The 21,662-nt window shown below is 40.6% G+C and overlaps 1 protein-coding gene across 1 annotated transcript in view; it reads left to right on the top strand.

Annotated features, from left to right (window-relative positions):
- Positions 1-6,251: 6,251 nt before the first annotated feature.
- Positions 6,252-21,662, top strand: part of PPM1G (protein phosphatase, Mg2+/Mn2+ dependent 1G) — an 823,201-nt gene continuing 807,790 nt past the window's right edge. The window contains exon 1 of the mRNA XM_044060399.1: positions 6,252-6,783. Coding sequence (XP_043916334.1) covers positions 6,673-6,783 — 111 coding nt within the window. The 5' untranslated portion in view covers positions 6,252-6,672. The remainder of the gene's footprint in view (positions 6,784-21,662) is intronic.

Genomic DNA, 21,662 nt, shown 5'->3' on the forward strand with positions numbered 1-21,662 from the left:
TCATGGCAAATACCCAGCATGGCTTCAGACCTCACCATAGAACCACCTCAGCCCTACTAGTCTTTTCCAATACCATAAACCTTAATTGTAATAATAACCATATTTCTTCAGCTCTTTTTCTGGATCTGTCCAAAGCTTTTGATATGCTCTATCACTAACTATTAATCCACACCCTGCAATCACTTTGTCTAGATCCCAAAGCCCTTCAATTGTTTAATTCCTACCCAAGTGCTAGACAGCAGGCTGTACTTTGGCAGACCAAACTCTCTACCCTGCTACGTAACACCCTGGGTGTACCACAAGGTTCTATATTAGGGCCCCTGTTATTCTCCATCTTCATCAACAATTTGAACACTGCCATACCTAAAGTCAGCTGTATCCAATATGCAGATGACTCTACTCTGATATGCTCAGCAACATCCCCTACAGAGTTACAATTTAGCTACCCAATTAGCTACAATAGAAAACTGCCTTACCAATCATCGCCTGATACTGAATCCTAAAAAGACAAAAATGCTGTTATTCTCACCTAGACAAAGGTCTAGCGCCATTAACTTTACAATTAAAGCAGAGGATGCCACAATAATCTCCCCTGACATCTCTACTAAACTACTAGGTGTCACCATTGATAACTTAAAATTCGACCTACATGTTAACCAATTGATCAACATCATCAATAAAAAACTAGGTTCATTGTACAGAATAAAAAACTTCCTGACTCCCCCAGCCAAGGTTGCCATTGCTCGATCTCACCTCTCTACTCTCTTGAATGCATCTCTTCTTCTCCGTAATACTAACAAGACTGTTCTGAACAAAATCACTATCTGTTATAATCACATCACTACTGGGCTGCCTTTCGGGACACATCATTGCATCAATCTAATCCAGCTTGGATGGCTTGAACTACACAGTCTAATCTTATATAACCAACTGGTTATGGCCCACAAAATTATGTACAACCCTGAAAACACCCCTGCACTCAAAAATCTGGTCACCGTGTATAACAGCTCTAGACCATTGCAATCTTCCAACATACTCCTTATCCAGACATGTAAAACTAACAACCTAGCCGGCAACTCTCTCTACAAACTCCACAGGCAGATCATGAAACTCTCTACCACCTGAGATTACCTCACGTTCATCTCTAGGTCAGTTCAAAACTAAGCTCAAACACTACCTGGGATCAAAATGGCCATGCTATTGTATTAAGCCTGGTTAATATTTTCTTCGGATTGTGTACAGCTGCTACGTAACCTATCTTGTAGTGCAACATTCAGATTTATCTACTCTGAGCAACTGTACCTAAGAAACTATTAATAATGATCGTTCATCAAATTAATGTAAAACATTCTATATGTAATTCTGTACGGTTTGCCTCTATGTTCTCTGTAAATATTCTATTTTGCTATTTGTGACACGTGGACATGTAATTATATTTTTGTTATTGCCTGGAGCTTTTCTCCCCGCTGAAAATGGACATGTATCCAGTCGGACTATCACAGTAAAAAAATAAATATAAAATCAACTGTAAGGTCTTAGCACCCCCCCACCCCCCACACACACACACACTGAGTTTGTGTAATCTGACCTGCAGTATGCTAACAAAGCTCTTTAAAAACCTTGCCCCTGGCTGAACATGTGACTCACACAGTACTCAAATGTAAACAAACTCCTCCAGCAAAAAATCTGAGATAGTGCCACTTTAGCTTCCAGTGCCTGCAAAAGCCATCTGTTTGCTCCCCACCCTTACTTTGAAGCTTCTTAAAGAACACTGCTGCATTTTGCTTTGACTCCATAGTCAGACACACTGACGTCCCGCTCACCAGACTGAGTAAGGAGAAGGTCACAGTAAGCTGTCTGTCGGGTGCTAGAATCCGCCACATAACGCATGCACTCAGGTCTCTCAACAGCAGGTACAAGTATGACTCAATCGTTGTCCACGCTGGTGTTAACGACCTGAGACGTACCTCCTTGGACTACATGAAAAGAGACATAGAGGAGCTCTCTGATTATGTAACCCAAGCAGGTATGACCCTGACCTTGAGCAGTATCCTACCTTCACCAAGAATGATGCCACAATACAGAGATAAGATGATCAGCTTTAACAATTGGCTTAAACTCTGGTGTCATTCAAAGGGGATCCAATGTCTGTCTGCCTGGGATGACATGCTGGACAAGCCACGCTGCTTCGCAAGGGACGGCTTGCACTTGTCACCCCTGGGATTCCGGATTTTGGCAAAGGCTCTTGCCACCCCCATAGTGCCTTTTTTAGGCAAGGCTCAAATTCTAAACCTACCACCCTAGAACAAAACAAAGGAAAAAAAACTAAGGGTAATGCTGCTCAATGCCAGAAGTCTCAACCTCAAGATGCACGCACTTGAGGCCCTTCTTAGTATGGAGAACATCGATGTCTGCGCTGTGACAGAAACCTGGTTCAAGGCTCCTGAGAGCACCCCAGCACTATCAGGTTTTACCTCATATCATGCGTTCCGGCCCCAAAACCTGGACAATACCAAGAAAGGAGGAGGGGTATCCATATTCATCAAGGACACCCACACCTCAAGATTGGTGGCATCGCACGATGCATCGGAAACCATCCAGGTGCAATTAACCATAGGCAAGACTGCTCTGCAATTTGTAGCATGTTACAGGCCACCCTCGCAAACTCAGGAACCTCATATGGCCTTCCTGAAAACACTGGAGGGATAAATGTATCTCGAACACCATCATACTAGGTGACTTCAACTACCCTAATATAGACTGGGAACACTACTCAAGCCCAAACACTCTAGCCCAAAAGTTCCTGGAATTCATAAACTCAAATGCCATGGAACAACTAGTCACCATCCCCACAAGAGGAGAAAACATACTTGATCTCATCATCACGAACATGGGAGCACAATGTTCAACGCCGAAGTATACCCCTCACTGGTGAGATCTGATCACAAACTAATCTCGCTGGAGGTCCTCATCCCGCCCCACCGAAATGAAAAGACCACAGTAAAGAACTTCTCGAAGCCGACTTCACACTTCTAAAGACTAGTGTGGTCTCCTTTAAGGCCCCTGAGCGCGGTTAACATTACTCAAACCGCTGAATCACTTACAAATGCCTTCTACCAGCACCTGCAGGGCTGCATGGATCAGGCAATCCCAAGCAAAACAAAGACTCTTTGTACCAAAGGCAAGCGTCCAGTCTGGTGGACCCCAGCCATAAACAAACTCTACAACAAAAGGAGAAAGCTACTACAAGATAGAGCAAAATCCTTAAAAGGTAAGACACCGCTGATCACTATAAGTAAAAAGCTAAGAGCTCTCATAAAATCATCCAAAGCTAATTTTGAGAAAAAAATAGCTAAGGACTCTAAAGACAACCATAAGGCATTCTTTAGCTATGTCAGAAACCTAGGAGGAAACTCCCAGATATGCTCAGAATTAGTTCAAAATGATGTGAAGATTACTGATCATACAGACATTGTCAACATACTGGCTGAAAGGTTCAGTGCAAACTCCCCCCCCTCCCCCCCTAAAGGAGCGATATCTATACCAAATGATTGTAGCCCCCCAAACATCTCTAACGCCCAGGTGAGAATTGCTCTCTCCAAGGCAAAGAACACAGCATCCATGGGACCTGATGGTGTCCCCGGCTGTGTGCTCCATGAACTCAACGAGGAATTAAACCCACAGTTAGGACAGCTGTTTAATCTTAGTCTCACCTCCGGATCGCACTCCAAGGAGTGGCGCAGCGGCTGTGGTCCCACTCCACAAAGGCGGTGCCTCCACCGACCCTGGAAATTACCGTCCCATTAGCTTGACAAGCCTTATCTGCAAAGCCATGGAGAGGATCATAATGGATCTCATAAATAAAGACATAGGGAACTTGCAGACTTTGGATCCAACCCAGTTTGGCTTTGTCATAGGCAGATCATGCCTTCTAAACTTGGTTGACTTTTTGAAACAGTCACCAAGGCCATTGACGAGGAAAGGCAGTCCATACAGCCTACCTAGACCTGGCAAAGGCTTTTGATACAATACCTCACTCGGGTATCATTGAAAAACTCATCAACTTAAATGTAAACCCATACATTACAAGATGGGTTGCAAACTGGCTGAGTGACAGAACCCACAGGGTCAGAGTTGCTGGCGCCATGTCAGACTCAAAGCCTGTCACAAGTGGTGTCCCACAGGGCTCAGTCCTGGGCCCACTCTTGTTTGGCATCTACTTTTCTGAAGTACAAGCAAACACAGGGTTATGGCTGACAAAGTTTGCAGATGACTGCAAACTGGGCCGTGGTTGAAAACACATCCGACACAGATATCCTTCAGAAGGGTCTCACAGAAACAGATAACTGGTGCCAGAGCCATGGCCTAAAGTTAAATGCCAAGAAATGCATAGTCATACCCTTCGGGAAAAATAAGGTTACCCCTAGCTACCATATAGGTGGCAATAACACAGAAGAAGTTATTAGGGACCTGGGAACCCAGGTTGACAGTAGCCTTTCATTCGACACTCATATTGCTAAAGTAGTTAGGAAGACCTTCTACATTGCCCACCTTATCATGAAGGGATTCACATCTAGATCAAGGGAAGTCATAGTCTCCCTATACTCATCACTCATCAGACCAATGATCGAGTACAATGCCCCATTCGGAATGTATCTGACCCGACACTTGCAGCAGCTGGAGAGGCCACAAAAGTTCCTCACCAAAAGGATAAAGGGTCTCAAAAATCTGTCTTATGCTGCCCGACTGAAAGAACTCCAGTTATATTCAGTTGCTTACCGCTTGCTCAGAGGTGACCTATGCCTGACATACAAGGCCATGTCAAACCCAGATTTGATGAACATGCTTCATCTCAAAAAATCTAGATCCCTCAGAGCCACAAGGGCGGGAGTCTTAAACCTCGACACGGTTATTAATAGGACGTGCTGGAGGGATAGATTCATCACCCAAAGACTCCCTATGCTGTGGAACAAAATCCCGGTTTATTTGTGAGGCAGAGCACCTCGCTGGCCTTGTTCAAGAGGAATCTTGACCAATGGATGGGAGATCGCAGATACACCCCAGGGGTTACCTCAGTGTCACTGCTCGACAGAGGCACAGCAAAATAATGGGCATAGTTTCTCCAAACTAAAGGGGTGGCGTAAGCCACAAAACTATGGGCTAGGCTTATAAATGCCCTCGGGCAGATAGCCTAGTATGAACCTATAACATACATATTGTTCCCAGCATAATTTATTCTGTTCACACCATCCCACAATGTAAGAGTTCATAAACTAGAAATTACCTTAGCCACTCCTGAAAAAGCCTTGTACTAATTTTCCCCAACATCAATGCTCTTCCCCCACGGATCTAACCAAGACAAATGCTTTGCATAAAAAATCCTATGTAGTGCAGGAACACAAATGCAACGGTTTTAGAAATAATGGTTAAATTTACTTAAACCTTTTTACTTCCTATAGGTTTATAGGTGATTGTTTATCTGAAGGACCGGCATAATTCAGCATTTATGTCAGGCTTCTGATACGTATTTTTGTTTTCCATTTTTTCAGATACATTTCCGTTTTCTAAGCACATTTCTATGTACATGTTTCCCATAGTTTTCCGTCTTTTTTCTGTTCAATCTGAGGCACTCAGCTAGCCGTTTTAATATTCTTTGTAATGAGTGACCTCTTAACTACTAATTGTAAAATTATATTTACAACTATTTGTATACACCTATTTTATTTCTGTCTTGATGCTGAAACCAGTCATCCGGTTAACAAACAAACCGATGTCACTTATCTACAAAAACATTTACTTGTCTGTGCGAGTGAATAATTTGTAAGAACCAATATAAAAACACCAATTTTAAGAAAGCCATTAATGAGATTCTCAGCCAGACGGTACTCCACTTCTCCGTCTGTCCATGCCTACTATATTATATAACGGACAATCTTTATATATTTTTGCGCATAACGGAAATTTGAAACATACTTTCTGTGGACTTTTCAAAAGTGTCTGAATCCCCATGACATAATACAGGCAAGTTTTTTTTCTACTTTTGTTTTCCAACAACAAAAGCAACATAAATAGGTATCCATAAATCCCAGAAATACTACAAATAAAAAAGATATATAGACCGATAAATAAATACAACGCAGTTTGCATGGTCTTTGACACCCACCCCCGTAAATAACACATATACATAGGAAATTGCATCACGATCAGCAACCATTTTAATACACTCCCATAATGCAAAGCAGTATAGCCTCTGGAGTTTATTTCCGGTTCCGTTCTCTTCTTTATCTGTTATTCTTCAGTACCCCAATGTCTGTTTCATTTTGTTGAAGATCCACGTGTTTACTTTTTTTTGTGAAGAGACGCTGGTGATTCGCTAGCGTCAGTGTTGCTTTCATTTGTAAATACTGTACTGTATGTAGAAACCACGGTGTCTTGTTTCGGGTGTTTTACTTCTTTCCCGCCGGGGTTTGAAACGTTAAATTGTAGGGGGCTTCACTTGTGGAACGATCCTTGTGAGAACGTACACTGACGGCTACAATCGCATATTTGCTGGAGTTAGTTGTGAGAAGTGTCAGACACTAGGGCTGACCATTTCTTCCTTTTGCTGCTTTTATTTTCAAATTCCCCAGTTTTTCTTTTCTTTTCATTACTTATTGTGTAGCTGGTACCATCATGGGCGCTTACCTGTCGCAACCAAACACTGTGAAGACGTCATTCGAAGGGGGCAATGAAACGCTTAGCTATGCAGTGTCTGCGATGCAGGGATGGAGAGTTTCTATGGAGGTAAGGCATCTTCCTTTTCTCCATACTTTTGGAATAATTTTACTTTTATTCCCTTTATTTTTCTGTTTATAGTTTTATTTCTTTTCACCGTCACAAGAATGTCTAGTTCTGGCTAAAAAGTGATATGTTGTTTTGGAAGTAGTTGCTACTGAAGTGCATAGGTGATTATATTTGCTTACGAGGTGTAGTACTGCGAAAGTGTTAGGTTGTCATTTTCGTTGTGCTTTGCTCATACCCTTGAATGAAGATGTACCAGTGTGTATAAGTGCGTATGTTTCGATGCCGTTGACCCCGCCCCCAATAGACCAATGTTTGTAGTGCTGCATGTGTCTTTTGTAAGTATATAACAGTTCTTCTAATATACGCACATTTTCTTAAATATTTTTTAATTGAAAGTAAATGTAGCCCGTGGGTATTTCTTTCCCCCACTTTTTCTCCGTATATATGAGTCCGATTATGTTTATTCTGCAGCATTTCCTGAATGAATGAATGTGTGCACTGGAAGACGAATTATCCATGATCTGAATATATTGTTACTTTTTTATGCATTTTATTAGTTGCATTTTTGCGGTGTCTTCTGGTGACATGTTCAGTGGTGGGCTGAGCATCATGATGGGGAACCGTTGGAAAGTTTTACAGTCGGTCACACCGGTCTGTTTTATAGGACAGGCACCGAGTTTTCTGGGACCATTCTTAAATTTGAGGATATGTAATTTAATTGGTGTTGCTAAATTGAGATGCAGTGTAAGCATGGGGACATAGTGTTTGTTTAAACTGGACTGCACACACACTTCGCTTACGTTGAGCATATTGAGCAGTACAATCAGGGGGAAAAACTTGTAAAGAGCACCACGTAAACTATTTTGTGAGCCATAGTCTTCATCAGTTCTCAATTGTGTGGTAATGTCGTGGACCCTTCCAAGTATTATGAAGCGTGAATCCCTTTTTTGCCATTTTGCTTGTTTTAATATCCTTATCAAATGAGGCGCATTGTAAATAATTTCGTGTCTTCTCTGTTCAGACCTGAACATTTTCACACACGTGCAGTGTTGTCTCTGCCTAATGTAGATTGGAATTTTGTTCCAAAGCATGCTAAGTCTTTGGGACAGGAATCTATCCCTCCAGCACGTCCTATTTATTATTGTGAGTTTTAGATCTTTAGAGCGTGTGGCTCGAGGGGATAAGGTTTTCTTTAGGTGGTGCATGTCCATCAATTCTGGGTTGGACATGGCCTTTTATGTCAGGCAAAGATCACCTCTGAGTAGGCGTATGCAATAGAGTACAACTGGAGTTTCTTTAGTCGTGCTGCACAGAGCATCCGTTTGAGGCCAGTGATCCTCTTGGCGAGGTACTTCTGTGGTCTTTCCAGCTGTTGCAGGTGTGTTGTAAGTTGTTTGTCTTTTGGCTTTTCCCTGTTAGGGGTCGCCACAGCAGAACTCTGGTCCGCTAATGATTGGCAGTTGGTTTTTATGGTGTCGAGTTGCCAGCCCGATGCCCAGCCTTCAAAGGCATGCCCACTCAACGCGGGGAGGACATGCAGACTCCCCACAGAAGGCACTCCCAAGCCGAGAATCGAACGGGAGAACCCCTTGCTGTGTGGCAACAACCCTACCGCTGCACCACCACGGACGTCCATCCCAAATGGGGCATTGTACTCTATGATGGGTCTGATGAGTAGAGGGGCACAATCTTGATCTGAATGTGAACCCTTTTGTGATTAGGTGGGCCACATAGAAGGATTTTCTAACCACTTTGGCAATGTGATTTTCAAAGGTGAGATTACTATCTACTTAGTTCCCCAGATCCCTTAATGAGCCTTCCGTGTTTAGGGGACTGTCACCTATGTGGCAGTTTGTGGGTGCTTTGTTTTTTTACAAAGGGGATGACTATGCACTTTCTGGCGTTTAGCTTGAGGCCATGCTTTGACACCAGGTATCTGTCTCAGTGAGACCCTTTTGGATGATGTCTGTGTCAGCAAGAGAGTCAGTTATAGCCCCTAGTTTGCAGTATTCTGTGAACTTGGCCAGCCATAGTCCTCCTATGCTTGCCTGTACCTCTGATCAGTAAATGCCGAACAGGACTGGTCCTAGGACTGAGCCCTGGGGAATGCCACTTGTAACTGGTTTAGAGTCTGACCTAGCTTCTGCAACTCTCTCCATGTGGGTTCTGTCCATGAGACAGTTGGCAACTCTTCTTGTGATGTAGGGGTTTATGTTCAGGCTGGTGAGCTTGTCTATGATGCCAGAATGGGGAATAGTGTTGAAGGCCTTGGCGAGGTCTAGGTAGGCTGTGTACCACCTTTCCCTCGTCTATATCCTTGGTAATTGTCTCAGAAAAGTCCACCAGGTTTAGGAGGCATGATCTGCCCTTAAAGCCAAACTGGGTAAGGTCCAGTGTTTGGAGGTTCCCAATGTCTCTCTTAATGAGTTGCATGATGATGTGCTCCGTAGTCTTGCAGACCAAGCTAGTCAGGCGTGTAGGGTGATAGTTCCCAGGGTCGGTTGTGGCTCTACCTTTGTGGAGCGGAATAACCGTTGCTGTGCTCTATGGGTATGTATCTTGAGGAGAGGCTGAGTTTGAACATTGTGTTTAGGTGAGGAGTTAGTTCGTCTTTGAGCTTGTGTAGGACGCAGCCTGGGACACCGTCTGGTCCCATTGATGCTGTGTTTTTGGCTTTGACGAGGGCTGTTTTAACCGGAGTGTCTGTGATTTCAGGGACTCTGCATTCTTCTGGTATGGTTATGGACCCTTTTGCGGGTGAGGGGGGTTAAGTTCTGCCAGGGTGTTGGCGATATTGATCAGTTGAGTGTATTTTGTGCTATTCTGCACTAACTCCAAGCAGATCTGAGCATTGCCACTTAAATTCTTGACATAGCTAAAGAATGCTTTGTGGTTATCTTCAGAGTCCTTGACAAGTTTACTTTCAGAGCTCGCCTTGGATGATTTTATGAGGGAGCATAGTTTCTTGCCGATACTGATCAGATGTCTTCCCTTCTTGGGATTTTACTTTCTTCTGTATTAGTTTTCTCCTTCTATTGTATAATGTGTATATGGCAGGAGTTCACCAGACTGGTTTCCTTTTCTTGGAGGAGTGAGTCTTGGTTTTGTTTGGGATAGCACAATCCATGCATTCTTGTAGGTGCCCGTAGAGTGCATTAGTAAAGGATTTTGCAGCTTGGACAGCGTTATCCTTTAGCGTGGGGGCTTTGAAACTTCCCACCTCAGTCTTAATGTGAAGTGTGCTTTTGAAAAGTTTTTCACGGTGGTTTCTTTGACCAGGGTTGTGTCGAAATGTGGATATCCAGAATGATTAATTTATGGTTAGATCTAACCAGCGAGGGGTTTAATTCTGGTGTGGAACACCGGGTGTCAATGTTGGTGGTGACTAGGTCCAATATGTTGTCACCTCTGGTGGGAGTGTTGAGCAGTTGATCCAGGGCGTTTGGAGTTTTTATAAATTCTAGGAAATGTTGGGCAAGGGAGTTTGTACTTGTAATTCTTCCAGTTAATGTTTTGGGTAATTGAAATCACCCAATATCGGGGTGTTTGGTAGGACCTTTGTTTCCCAGTGTTTCCAGGAATGCGGAGTGGTGGTCCTGGGACATGGTGGGTGATCTGTAGCAGGCTATAATTTGAATAGCAGTTTTGCCCATTGTTAGTTGCATGTGGATGATCTCTTGAGTATCGTGCTGTGCCACTAACCTGGAGGTGTGGGTATCCCTGATTTGAATATGGATACTCGCCTGCCTTTTGTATTTCAGTCTGGGTTTTGTGGCCGAAATGCATGGTATGAGTTGTAGCCTGGTAGTGCTAGGGTGCTCTCTGGAGCCTTAAACCTGGTTTCTGTTGCTGCACATATATCAGTTTTTCTCCATGCTGAGGAGTGCCTCGAGTGCATGCATTTTGAGGTTTAGACTTCTGGCATTGAGTAGCATTACCGTCATTTTTTGTTACTTGTGCTATTTATGGCGCTAGGTTTGTCTCTTGAGCCTTGCCTAAAAAAAGGCACTATGGGGGTGGCAAGAGCCTTGGCCAGTATTCGAAAGCCTAAGGGTGACCGGTGCAAGCCATCTCTAGCAAAGCAGCGTGGCTTGTCAAGCATGTCATCCCAGGCTGACAGACACTGGATCCCCTTTGAATGACACCAGAAGCTTAGCCAGTTGTTGAATTTGATAATTTTTTCTGTATACCCATGGTATCATTCTTGGTGAGGGCAGGATACTACTCTGGGTCAGGGTCATACCGGCTTGGGCTACGTGATCAGAGAACTCCTGCATGTCTCATGTAGTCCAGGGATGTACGGCCCAGGTCATTCACACCGACATAGACAATGACAAATTCATATTTGTACTTGTTCTAGAGTTACCTGACTGCTTGTGTTATGTGGCGGATCCTGGCACCTGACAGACAGCTAACAGTAACCTCCTTGTTCAGCCTAGTGAGTGAGATGTCAGTGTGCCTGTTCATCTATCACTAGTGTGTTTGGTATGTCATTTTGCCTCAAGGGCTGTGATTCTGTGACGCTGGTTTTGTGAAATGTTTCATGGTTTGTGTTGGGGGGGGGGTGGAGGTTGCTTGGATGTCTGCTTTGGAGGTCTCTTGCTTCTGCAGATTTTTATTTAGAGCCTCCGAGTATGTTTAGTGTATTTGTGTCTTTTTTGCCGGTGCTGGTTTCATGGGTCTATGTGAGACTTGTGGTGTGATGCAAGTAATTCCCTTCTCCTCTTAATTGCCTGGTCCAGTCTTGGGTTGAGAGAGCTTAGCCTCCAGTTTGGCTGTATAATTGCAACTCTCGCATGTATTAGTGTTTGGTGGAAGGAGGAGAGGGTTGTCTGTGTACATGAGGCGATTGTAACATTGCCTCAAAATGCCCAGATTCACCAGTTGGACCGGAGAGTACACCTGAAACTGCCCTTTGGACATGCCTGGATAGGTACAGTGAACTGTTTTACTGATTGGCTGATAAGGTCGATAGAGAGCCTTGTCCTTCCCTACAGTATAGGGGGAGTCTAGTGCTAAGGTTTGTTAGTGCTTGCTATGAGTTTTGAGCAAGTGCCAGGATGAGAAGTGAATGGTTTGAGTGCCTGTTGAGTTTGTCTATTTCCAATGGAAAAATTGAAGAGTAGACTTTGTGGAGCCAGGAATAGTTATACACTAGGTAACCAGCACTGCCCAGCGTGTAAGACTGCGCAAATGCAGGTTTTATAGCAGGGAAATGAAAGACAGAGAAGTTAGCCCAAAATGGCTAATAAACTACTAACTTCTGGGTTGAAACCACTCCTCCAGGGACAGTTAGGCTGCTCAAAGCTCCCTCTCTCACAGTGAACAGAGAAACTTCCTTCTATCCAAGTTAAGGTATGGGCAAACACAGAAACTTGTAACAGCCCTGAATTCAGCACTAACTTGAAAACTGGACTATACTAGCTTAGAAAGGCGGGGAAAACAAGTTTTTTTTCCAGAAAATAAAGCAGATACAATAAAAAAAAAAAAAAAAAACACTTTAAATGCACAGAAATGGCTGTCACACAACCTACAATAGTTAAACAGGCAATTTAAACACAAAAACAATTTTGTTAAAATGCAGGCAGTAAAATAAGCACAATATGTAGCTGAAACGAGCTTTTTAAATTGTGCAAAGAAAAGTTAAAATGCATACTAGACGGAGGTGAATATTTGTGACATTAATAAAAATGATATGTCCTTGTTTCGACTTGCATACAAATCTGACTTAAGGACAGACTAAAAAATGGATCTTGTCCTTAACCCGGACTGACTGTCTGTATAAAAATGCTTATGTATTTAATGTTTGTGAAGTTGTATTCACACTTGCGCAAATGTGAGTATTGTGTGTGGATTTGTGGAAATAGAGGCTGTTAAGATTTTCATACATGCAGTGAACAATACTGAGCACAGTTGTGAATGCTGACATCAGTTCTGCAGTAAATCAAAAGTGATCTTGATTTAAAAAAAGATTGCATAAAGTTTTCTGAGGGTATGGCAATAGTGGGAACATGGTTATTGGGGATGGCACCTTTTATTTATTGAAAAGGTGCTGAGAGAAGAGACATTTGAAGGAAGCTGTCAGAAGGGCACAGGCATTTGTGAATGGTAACATAAGTTTGGATGATTTGTGAGCTGGTGTCTGCGTGCTTGGAAATGTGATTTACGGTAATGTGGCTTGAAGAGTATGATCGCTAGAGCCCCCCCCCAGATAGTTTACACACAGTAGTTATGTAACACTGTCATGTAGACAACTGTATAAACCTGTCAAAACTAAGCAGAAATGTAAAGGAAAGAGAAGAGTGGTCTGCATGCATAAATAGTTAATACAAGAAGTAGTGTTAATGGGGGAATAACAGGCCTGCCCCTGCGGATAGGGGGGCTTGTTAACCCCTGGTTGGTCTGTTATTTCCCTTTATAACACTCATTCTGGAGGGCATAAGTTTACTGTTGTATAGTACTGTAGTGTGTGTTTTTTTTTTTTTTTTTTTTTTTTTTAGTGTAAAATGGTTCTTCAGCTTAATGTTTCCAACTTGGTGTAATATGTAATTGTTGGTGGTGCTGTTTTACACTGTTTTTAGTTATCAAAGTATGTTGTGTATACAACTGTGCACAGACTGACGGAAAAACTCAACCAAACGTATATGCCAATAGTTGTTTGGCATTCGCATTTTAAAATAAATAACATATGTACATACACACACATATTTAATCTTTATGTGCAAGTGCATTAGATGGCATAGAAAGTACGGGAAAATAGGATTATAATACATAACATTTCTATCGGTAACCTCAGTTTAATATCCAAAAAATAATGAAAACCAAATTGGTGCCAACTGGGTAAATGGTTTACCAAATAATAAAATTCTGTCCCAAATGCTCATAAAGTGAAGCAAACCAGAACAGCAGAAGGCTTTAAAACCAAAGGTGCTTTGTTAAAAGGATGTTGGTGCTTTTATGGTACCCATGCTCTGCCTCTTTAGCCATAATTATCAGTTTTTAACCTTGCTGGCTAGGCTTACTTAGGCCCTTGGGCCGATAGCCTGGTACTTGCCTATGAACAATTGTATTGATTTATATGATATGGATGTAAACGAACTAAACAATGAGTAAAAAGGTCACAGAAAAAACAATTGATTAAAAACACACACAAATTCTAGCAAAGCTAGAATTTCCACTGTGTGATAACTTACACCTCTTGAATCAGAGGCAACATGGGATGTATGTAAATTACCATTTAAGGCTATTTCGGTTAAATGGCATTTCTGAATGTGTGTGTGTTTTCTTTTTTTTTTTTTTTTTTTTTTTTTTTTCTCTTTTACTTTAGCTTGTTAGTTGGGATATTTTTTGTAGACACCTTTTAGGTTTATGGGTATCAGTTGGGTATGACTACTCTTTCCAAAAGTCAAACATTCCTCTTATGCTGTGCTGATGAGAAGAAGACAGAAACGTGCATGTCCACAGCTAGAGGGGTTTGCCTTTGTTGGCCTGAAATTGCCCATAAAGACTTGAAGGACCACTACAGGCAAACAATGAAAAAACGTATATTCTTTATCTTGCCATGATTTACTGCACCTCCTAAAACTGCCTGTAGCAAAATAAGTACTCCTTAATTTTTATTTATTTATTTAATTTTTGTTTAAGTCTTGCCTGCCCTCATGGGGGCAGACATTGTGATTCCTTTGGAAAGCTAAATCTGTCTCAATGGACAGACTGCGAGAACAAGTAGCCCTACCATTTGTTGTCAAACTAAACTTCCATTCACTTAAAATGGACCACCTGAAAAAAAAAATGCCAAGTTTGAGAGTCTCCAGCTGAAGTGTCAGACTGGTATGTGCTGAGTTTTACAAATGTTGTTCCTAATGATGTACTACACATTCTCTGAAAGAAACTTGCAAAAGTGTCAAATTACTGGGTTAAAGACTTTTCACAAGGAGCAGTTTTGTAAGTTTCATTTCCTGGCCAAGTTACTCCTTCCATCTCCCCTCCTTCAGTGGGCTACAGTCTACCATTTCCAGCTTGGGTAGATTCCAACTATTTCACTTCTGAACAGCATTTCCCCAAGAATAAAAAAAAAACAGAAACAAAGCACTCACATCAGTCCAGAGTTTGGACCAATCTAGCATTTCTTAATGTGCACAGTAAAACTTTCAGTTTATAATGCATTCTCGTTGCTGACATGGTTCTCTTTACATAGTTATTCTCTTATAGCATAACCTGAACTTACGGTATTTAATGCCAAGCTTTACAACTGTTCTCAGTTTCTTAACAATGACCTCCCAAGCCTCTGACGTGTCCCAGTACTTTTTCAATATACTGTAAATACATAGATTAATACAAATATTTGTGCACATGACATGTACAATAATACACACATCTTCTGCTTTTGGCTTTCCCGGTTAGGGGTCGCCACAACAGATCATCTGTCTGCTAATGATTGGCAGTGGAGTTTTTTTTACAGTGTCGAGTTACCAGCCTGGTTCCCAACCTTCCACAGAAGGCACACACTCGCGCCTAGGGCCAGTTTAGAGTGTTCAATCCTATTTTGGGTTAATTCACAGGTTAACATTATCAGTACTGTTATTACTTCACATATATATGCAGAAGCAATGTGTTACTCTGGAGACTTGTCTGATTTCATTATTTTGCATGCCACTATGACAAGGAAATATTGAGTCCTCACCATGTTGCTAATCTTAGCAGGTAACTACAAAAAAATCAAATGTATTTACGTAAGTTACTGTAATCTTCTAATGGATAGCCTACTGAATTTTTTTTTTATTATGTTCATAAGCGTGTACTAGGCTAATGGCCCTAGAGCCTTTACAACCTAGCCCATACAATTACCCTGACATTATGAGAGTCATGGCTTAGTGGTAGGTCATACAGACTAGTGTTACCAAGGTTCTGGGTTCGAGACTGGCAGTGGGAATTTATTTTGGGTAAAGGGAGGGTGGCCTAATGGTTAAGGTGTTTGCCTTACAAACACAAGGTGCAGGGTTTGAGTCTCACAAGGGATAATTGGCTAAGCTTAAAATGGCTCGCAAGAGCAGTTAGCTTAGTACTAATCTATGAACCTATTGTGCCACCCAACCTTAGTTCCTAGTGCCTCTGTTGAGTAGAGCCACTGGAGTGATCCCCGAGGTGAATTTTCTATTTCCCATCCACTCATCAAGATACAATAATACACATATACCATCATTAAAACAAGATAAATGCATTATAAATCATAAAAGATAAACACCGGGTGTAATTCCAGGACAATAAAGGCCGTCTTCCACAATTGTTTCTTCCATAAGTATGATGTAATATTAAGTCTGTTCCACTAATATTCCAAGGATCAAGTCCAGAATGGAGAGATGAAAGCACTTAATCCGTGTTGTATTTTTGCTATTTTGATTAGTGTTTTATTATAACATTTTGGAATTAATCCCTGGAATATTAGTGGAACAGACTTAATATTACGTAATACTTGTGGAAGAAAGCCTTTACATTTGTGGAAGACTGCCTTTATTGTCCCGGAACTATGCCCTGTGTTTATCTTTTGAGGTGAAAACCCTTTTTGGCAATATAAATCATATCAATATAGTTATGATTTCTAGTTTGACTTGTTTTGTCCTTGGAAACTTCTTTTTGAATTTATGTTCAAGCAGTTGTATATTTGTTGGATAAAATCTTGTTTTAATTGTTTCTCAGTATTCTAACCACTGTATGCTGCATCAGTTGTAAAACTCTGATTTTACTCCTTTTATATGTTCTATGCTGTTTGTACAAATTTGTTTGTATAATTTATTTTTATTATTTTTTATAATTGTTTACTATGTATCTGGAGCTTTTCTCCCTTAGCCTCCGCTGAAAACAAGTCACCTTGTGTCCAGTTGGACTAACCTGATAAACAAATGGAAAATAAATAAAAAAAAAAATATATATATATATATATATATATATATATATATATATATATATATATATATATCTATATCTGTCTATCCCAAGAAAAAAAACTGAGGGAAAATGTTTCCTTGAAAACTGAGGGAAAATGTTTCCTTGATGCTGTCATGAAAATCCCACTCACTTATTCCGATATTATGGACAAACATAAATGTGTATGTATGTATATATGTGTGTGTGTGTGTGTGTGTGTGTGTGTGTATATATATATATATATATATATATATATATATATATATATATATATATATATATATATATATATATATATATATATATATATATATATATTTTTTTATTAATTACACACATACATGTATATGTAAACGTACCCAACGCACTAGTCATAAGTGACTCTATAGCTAGGCACACTGATGTCCCACTCACCAGGCTAAACAAGGAGAAGGTTACTTTCTGGTGCCAGAATCTGCCACATAGCCCACACCCTTAGGTCACTCCACAACAAGTACAAATATGACTTTGTCATTGTCCACGTTGGTGTGAATGACCTGAGATGTACCTCCCTGGCTACATGAAAAGAGAAATGGAAGAGCTGTCAGATATTGTAGCCCAGGCAGGTATGACCCTAGTCCTGAGTATCATTCTGCCATCACCCAGAATGATGCAGCAGTACAAGGACAATATGATTAGCTTCAACAATTGGCTAAGCTTCTGGTGTCATTCTAAGGGGATCCAATATCCGTCTGCCTGGGACGGCATGGTCGACAGACCACAATGCTTTGCTTTGTCAGAGATGGCCTGCCCCTGGGATTCCGGATACTCGCTAAGGCTCTTGGTGCCCCTATAGTGTCCCCCCCCCCTTTATTTATTTATTTATTTTTACAAGGTTCAAATGACAAATTCGCCACCATAATGGGAGCAGGCAAGCAAAAACTGAGGGTAATGCTACTCAATGCTAGAAGTCTAAAATCTCAAAATGCACTCACGCGAGGCAATTCTTAAAATGGAGAAAATCTATATCTGTGCAGTGGCTGAGACTTGGTTCATGGCTCCAGAGGGCACCCCTGCACTACCAGGCTATAACTCGTACCACACTTTCGGCCATGTAACCTGGACTGGAACACCAAAGGCGGAGGTGTGTTCATATTCATTAAGAATATCCACACCTCCAGGCTAGTTGCTCAGCATAATGCATCCGAGGTTATCCAAGTGCAAATAACTCTGGGCAAAACTGCAATCCAAATTGTAGCTTGCTACAGATCCCCCATCATGCCCCAGGATTCCCACTCCTCTTTTCTTTATGTAATGGAAAATATTAGGGTTCAACCGAACACCCTAATAATGGGTGATTTCAACTACTCCACCATTAACTGGGAAAACTACTCGTGTACCAACCCCTTTGCTCAACGCTTTCTGGAATTCATAAATTCCAGTGCCCTGGATCAACTTATCTACACCCCCACCAAGGGCAACAATATCCTAGACCTAGTCATTACCAACATGAGTGACCGGTGTTCCACTCCGAAGTCAACTCCTCGTTGGTTAGATCCAACCATAAGTTAATCACCCTAGATATCCACATACCACCCCCGCCCCCCATTAAAGAAACCACTGTAAAAAAATTTCTCCAAAGCCAACTTCATGCTTCTTAAGCCAGAAGTGGCGAACGTCCTGACACCCATGCAGCTGAACAATACATTTAGGACTGCTGAATCCTACACAATTGCACTCTGTTAGCACTTACATGAGTGCATGGATCGTGCTATCCCAAACAGAACCAAGAAGCTGTACAAAAGAAGGAAGAAACTGTTGCAAAAGAGTAAAATCCCATGAGTGGTGGAGCTCCCTGGTCAGCCTCCGTAAGAAGCTGAGATTGCTTATAAGAGCCCCCAAAGCTAGCTACGAAAATAAAACCGCCACTGATTCTAAGGAAAACCACAAAGCATTCTATAGCTATGTCAAGAATCTCAATGGCAACACCCAGATCTGCTCTGCGTTACAGCACAATGGCACGAAAATTACAGATCCAACTGATATTGCTAACATCCTTGCATGTAGGTTCAGTTCTAACTTTACCACCCTCTCACACCCTAAAGGGCCTGTATCTATACAGGAATAATGCAGAGTCCCTGTAATGTGTTTGTGTGTTTTATATATATATAATATGTGTGTATTATAAATATATATATAATGTATGAGATATAGATATAGAGAGATATATGTAGATTAGGTGTGTGTGTGTGTATATGTATGTATGTGTGTATGTATATATATGTGTGTGTATGTATATATATATATATATATATATATATATATATGTATATATATATATATATATATATATATATATATGTATATATATATATATATATATATATATATATATATATATATATATATATATATATATATATATATATATATATATATATTAGTTACATGTGTATAAAATATACACACACACACACAAATAGTTTATATACCCCTATCCATTTATCCGGATTCTTTTTGAAGAGGTAGGAATAGGCTTTGTTTTATTAATATGGGAAGTTTTGTTCTGTAGATGGGGTAGCCTTTGTGATACGAGTCTGTCTCCAAGTTCTGTTTGTCACAAATAAGCTTCAGGTCTGTGGAACTTAGAACCCTTGTGTAGTTTTTCTTGTGAATGTTTAGTCTAGAGTTGCCAGAAAGGACCTGCAATTTACTTTCATTGACCTTGCTAATTGAGTGTCCTGCTGAACATTGAAATCTCCTCTTTTGACCAGAGTTTTGAAGCCCATTTTCTGCATACATAAGTACAGTTTATTCAAGATTACACCGTTTTCTCTAGGTAGAGAGTATGTGACTGTAGTTTGGATAATTTAGCATTTGTTTAACGGAATTTTTCCTTTTTGGTCTTCAGTTTTTGTCAAGCACTTGAGTAGAGTTATGCAAAATAATTGTCAAGACCATTAGTTTTATTTCTGTAAGAATTTTACTGTTAACTCTAAAGTTTCTGAAATAAGTTAGGAAATAGTGATTTCTGTAAGATGTTCCTTCTTTAAACGGTTATCCTCTAAATGTTGTCCTAAGGTAGTTTTGGTCGTGCAGTGACTTGATCCAGTTGTTTTCATTGAGGCAAACAAATCTTTGCTTTTTAAAGGTACAATGTGTAGAATGAAAACCATATTCCTGATTACACCTCCCCCATCACACCTCCAACATTTTATGTCTACTGGAGGGGGAAAAAATCAGTTGAGTCCTACTTGTGATTATAAAAATGTCAATGTAAACATTTCCAAGCAAAAGTTTTACATTTTTCAATTTTTTTGCCTATTCATGCATGTATGCCTCCATTATTTCTTTTAAATTTAGTTATCCAGTCTCCTCCCAATCTTTTCTAACCCCTGTTTTAGTTACCGTGCAATATTTTTTATTCTTTACTAATTCTCCCTTTTTAACAGCCGCTTCTGTTCTAGATTCTACCAAAAACTCTGCCAGTGTTTCACTTGGGATCCCCCTGTTCCGTTCTGTTTCCCTTGCCTGTAATCAATAATTTAGAGTGTAAGCAATCTGTAGCCTGCTATCCAAATAAATTCTTAGTATCTTCCAATTCTATTACCTTTTCCTCTCCTATTTGCTTGCAATACCTTCATTCCTTTTGTCATTTTTCTCAAGTGAATTCCCAGCCCCTCTTGCTTATTGCCTGTATTTCTACTTGCAGTCATCCCTATTGGGAGAATCTCCATTCTCCCTTCCAGTGTTGGCTTTGTTCTTCGAATACTTTCTGCTTCTTTATGAATGTAATACTGTCTGGTTGTTAAGTATCTGCTTCCAAAATTCCCAGCCACTCTATTTTTCTTTAGCTTTCCCTTGTTTCATCATCATCCCTTTTGACTTGGCACAAGCAGAAAGCTAAAATCCTATGTGTAAGAGCCTTAACTGCGTAACTCAGAAGTACCCCTTCAAATCAGATAATCCCAAACCACCTGCTGTTGAAAGGATCAGCTTATGCCACTTGACTCTAGCCATTTTCCCCCTCTCAGATAGTCTTTCCATTCTTTATACATTTCTATAGGCAACTTCAATTCTGGTTGATTAAACATATGCCTGATCTGTGTATAAAACTAAAGGGACTAAATACTGCTTGTATTTCGTTACCCATATCCATAAAACAGCCTTTCAATTTCTCAGTTTGTTACCTTTTTGTTTGGTCTCTCTTGCATATCCTTTGCTGCCATAACAATCCTTTTTGATCTGTACTCCTAAGTACTTAATTTTATCATGTTTTCATAAATATGGGCATTGCTGAACCAATTTGTGTGGGTACACGTAGCATACAACTATTGCCTTTGTTTGGTCTTCATAATTTTTTTTATCCTGAAAAAGATGTGGAACATTTTTGAGATGGTTTCAACACTTATTCGGCTTTTTCCTGGTTAGGGGTCGCCACAACGGAACTCTGGTCTGCTAATAATTGGTAGTTGATTTTTTACGTGCCGAGTTACCAGCCCTGACACAAAACCTTCAACAAAGGTACGCCCATTCACGCATGTCTCCACGCATTGGATGTACCATGGAACACAGTGACGTTTTAACAGGGGTGTGTACACTTTTTTCTTTTTTTTTTTTTTTTTTTTTTTTTTTTATATCCACTATAGGTAACAAAGAGAAAGAGGACGTTCCTGCCTGGTTCCTGTGCTCAAACATATCCTGGAGGAACCCACCCACTTTAATTTTTGTCTCCGATCCCCCATATTTCCTCTTGTCAACCTTATAATTTTAATTAGGGAATGTTTCTGTTGCCTTATTCATAAAAGCCCAGCTTTACTCTGTGAAATGCTTTTTCTGTTAAGATCTACCAACAACAATGATATTTTCTTACATTCTGCTTCTCTCTCAAATATTTGCCTCTACTCCACAAAAAAACACATTGATCCATATCTATCAGTTTTGGCTTTACCTTTGCCATTCTAGACATACACTTG

Source organism: Protopterus annectens, chromosome 2.part0 (assembly GCF_019279795.1).
Source record: "Protopterus annectens isolate FY-2018-M chromosome 2.part0, PAN1.0, whole genome shotgun sequence".
Lineage (NCBI taxonomy): Eukaryota > Metazoa > Chordata > Ceratodontiformes > Protopteridae > Protopterus > Protopterus annectens.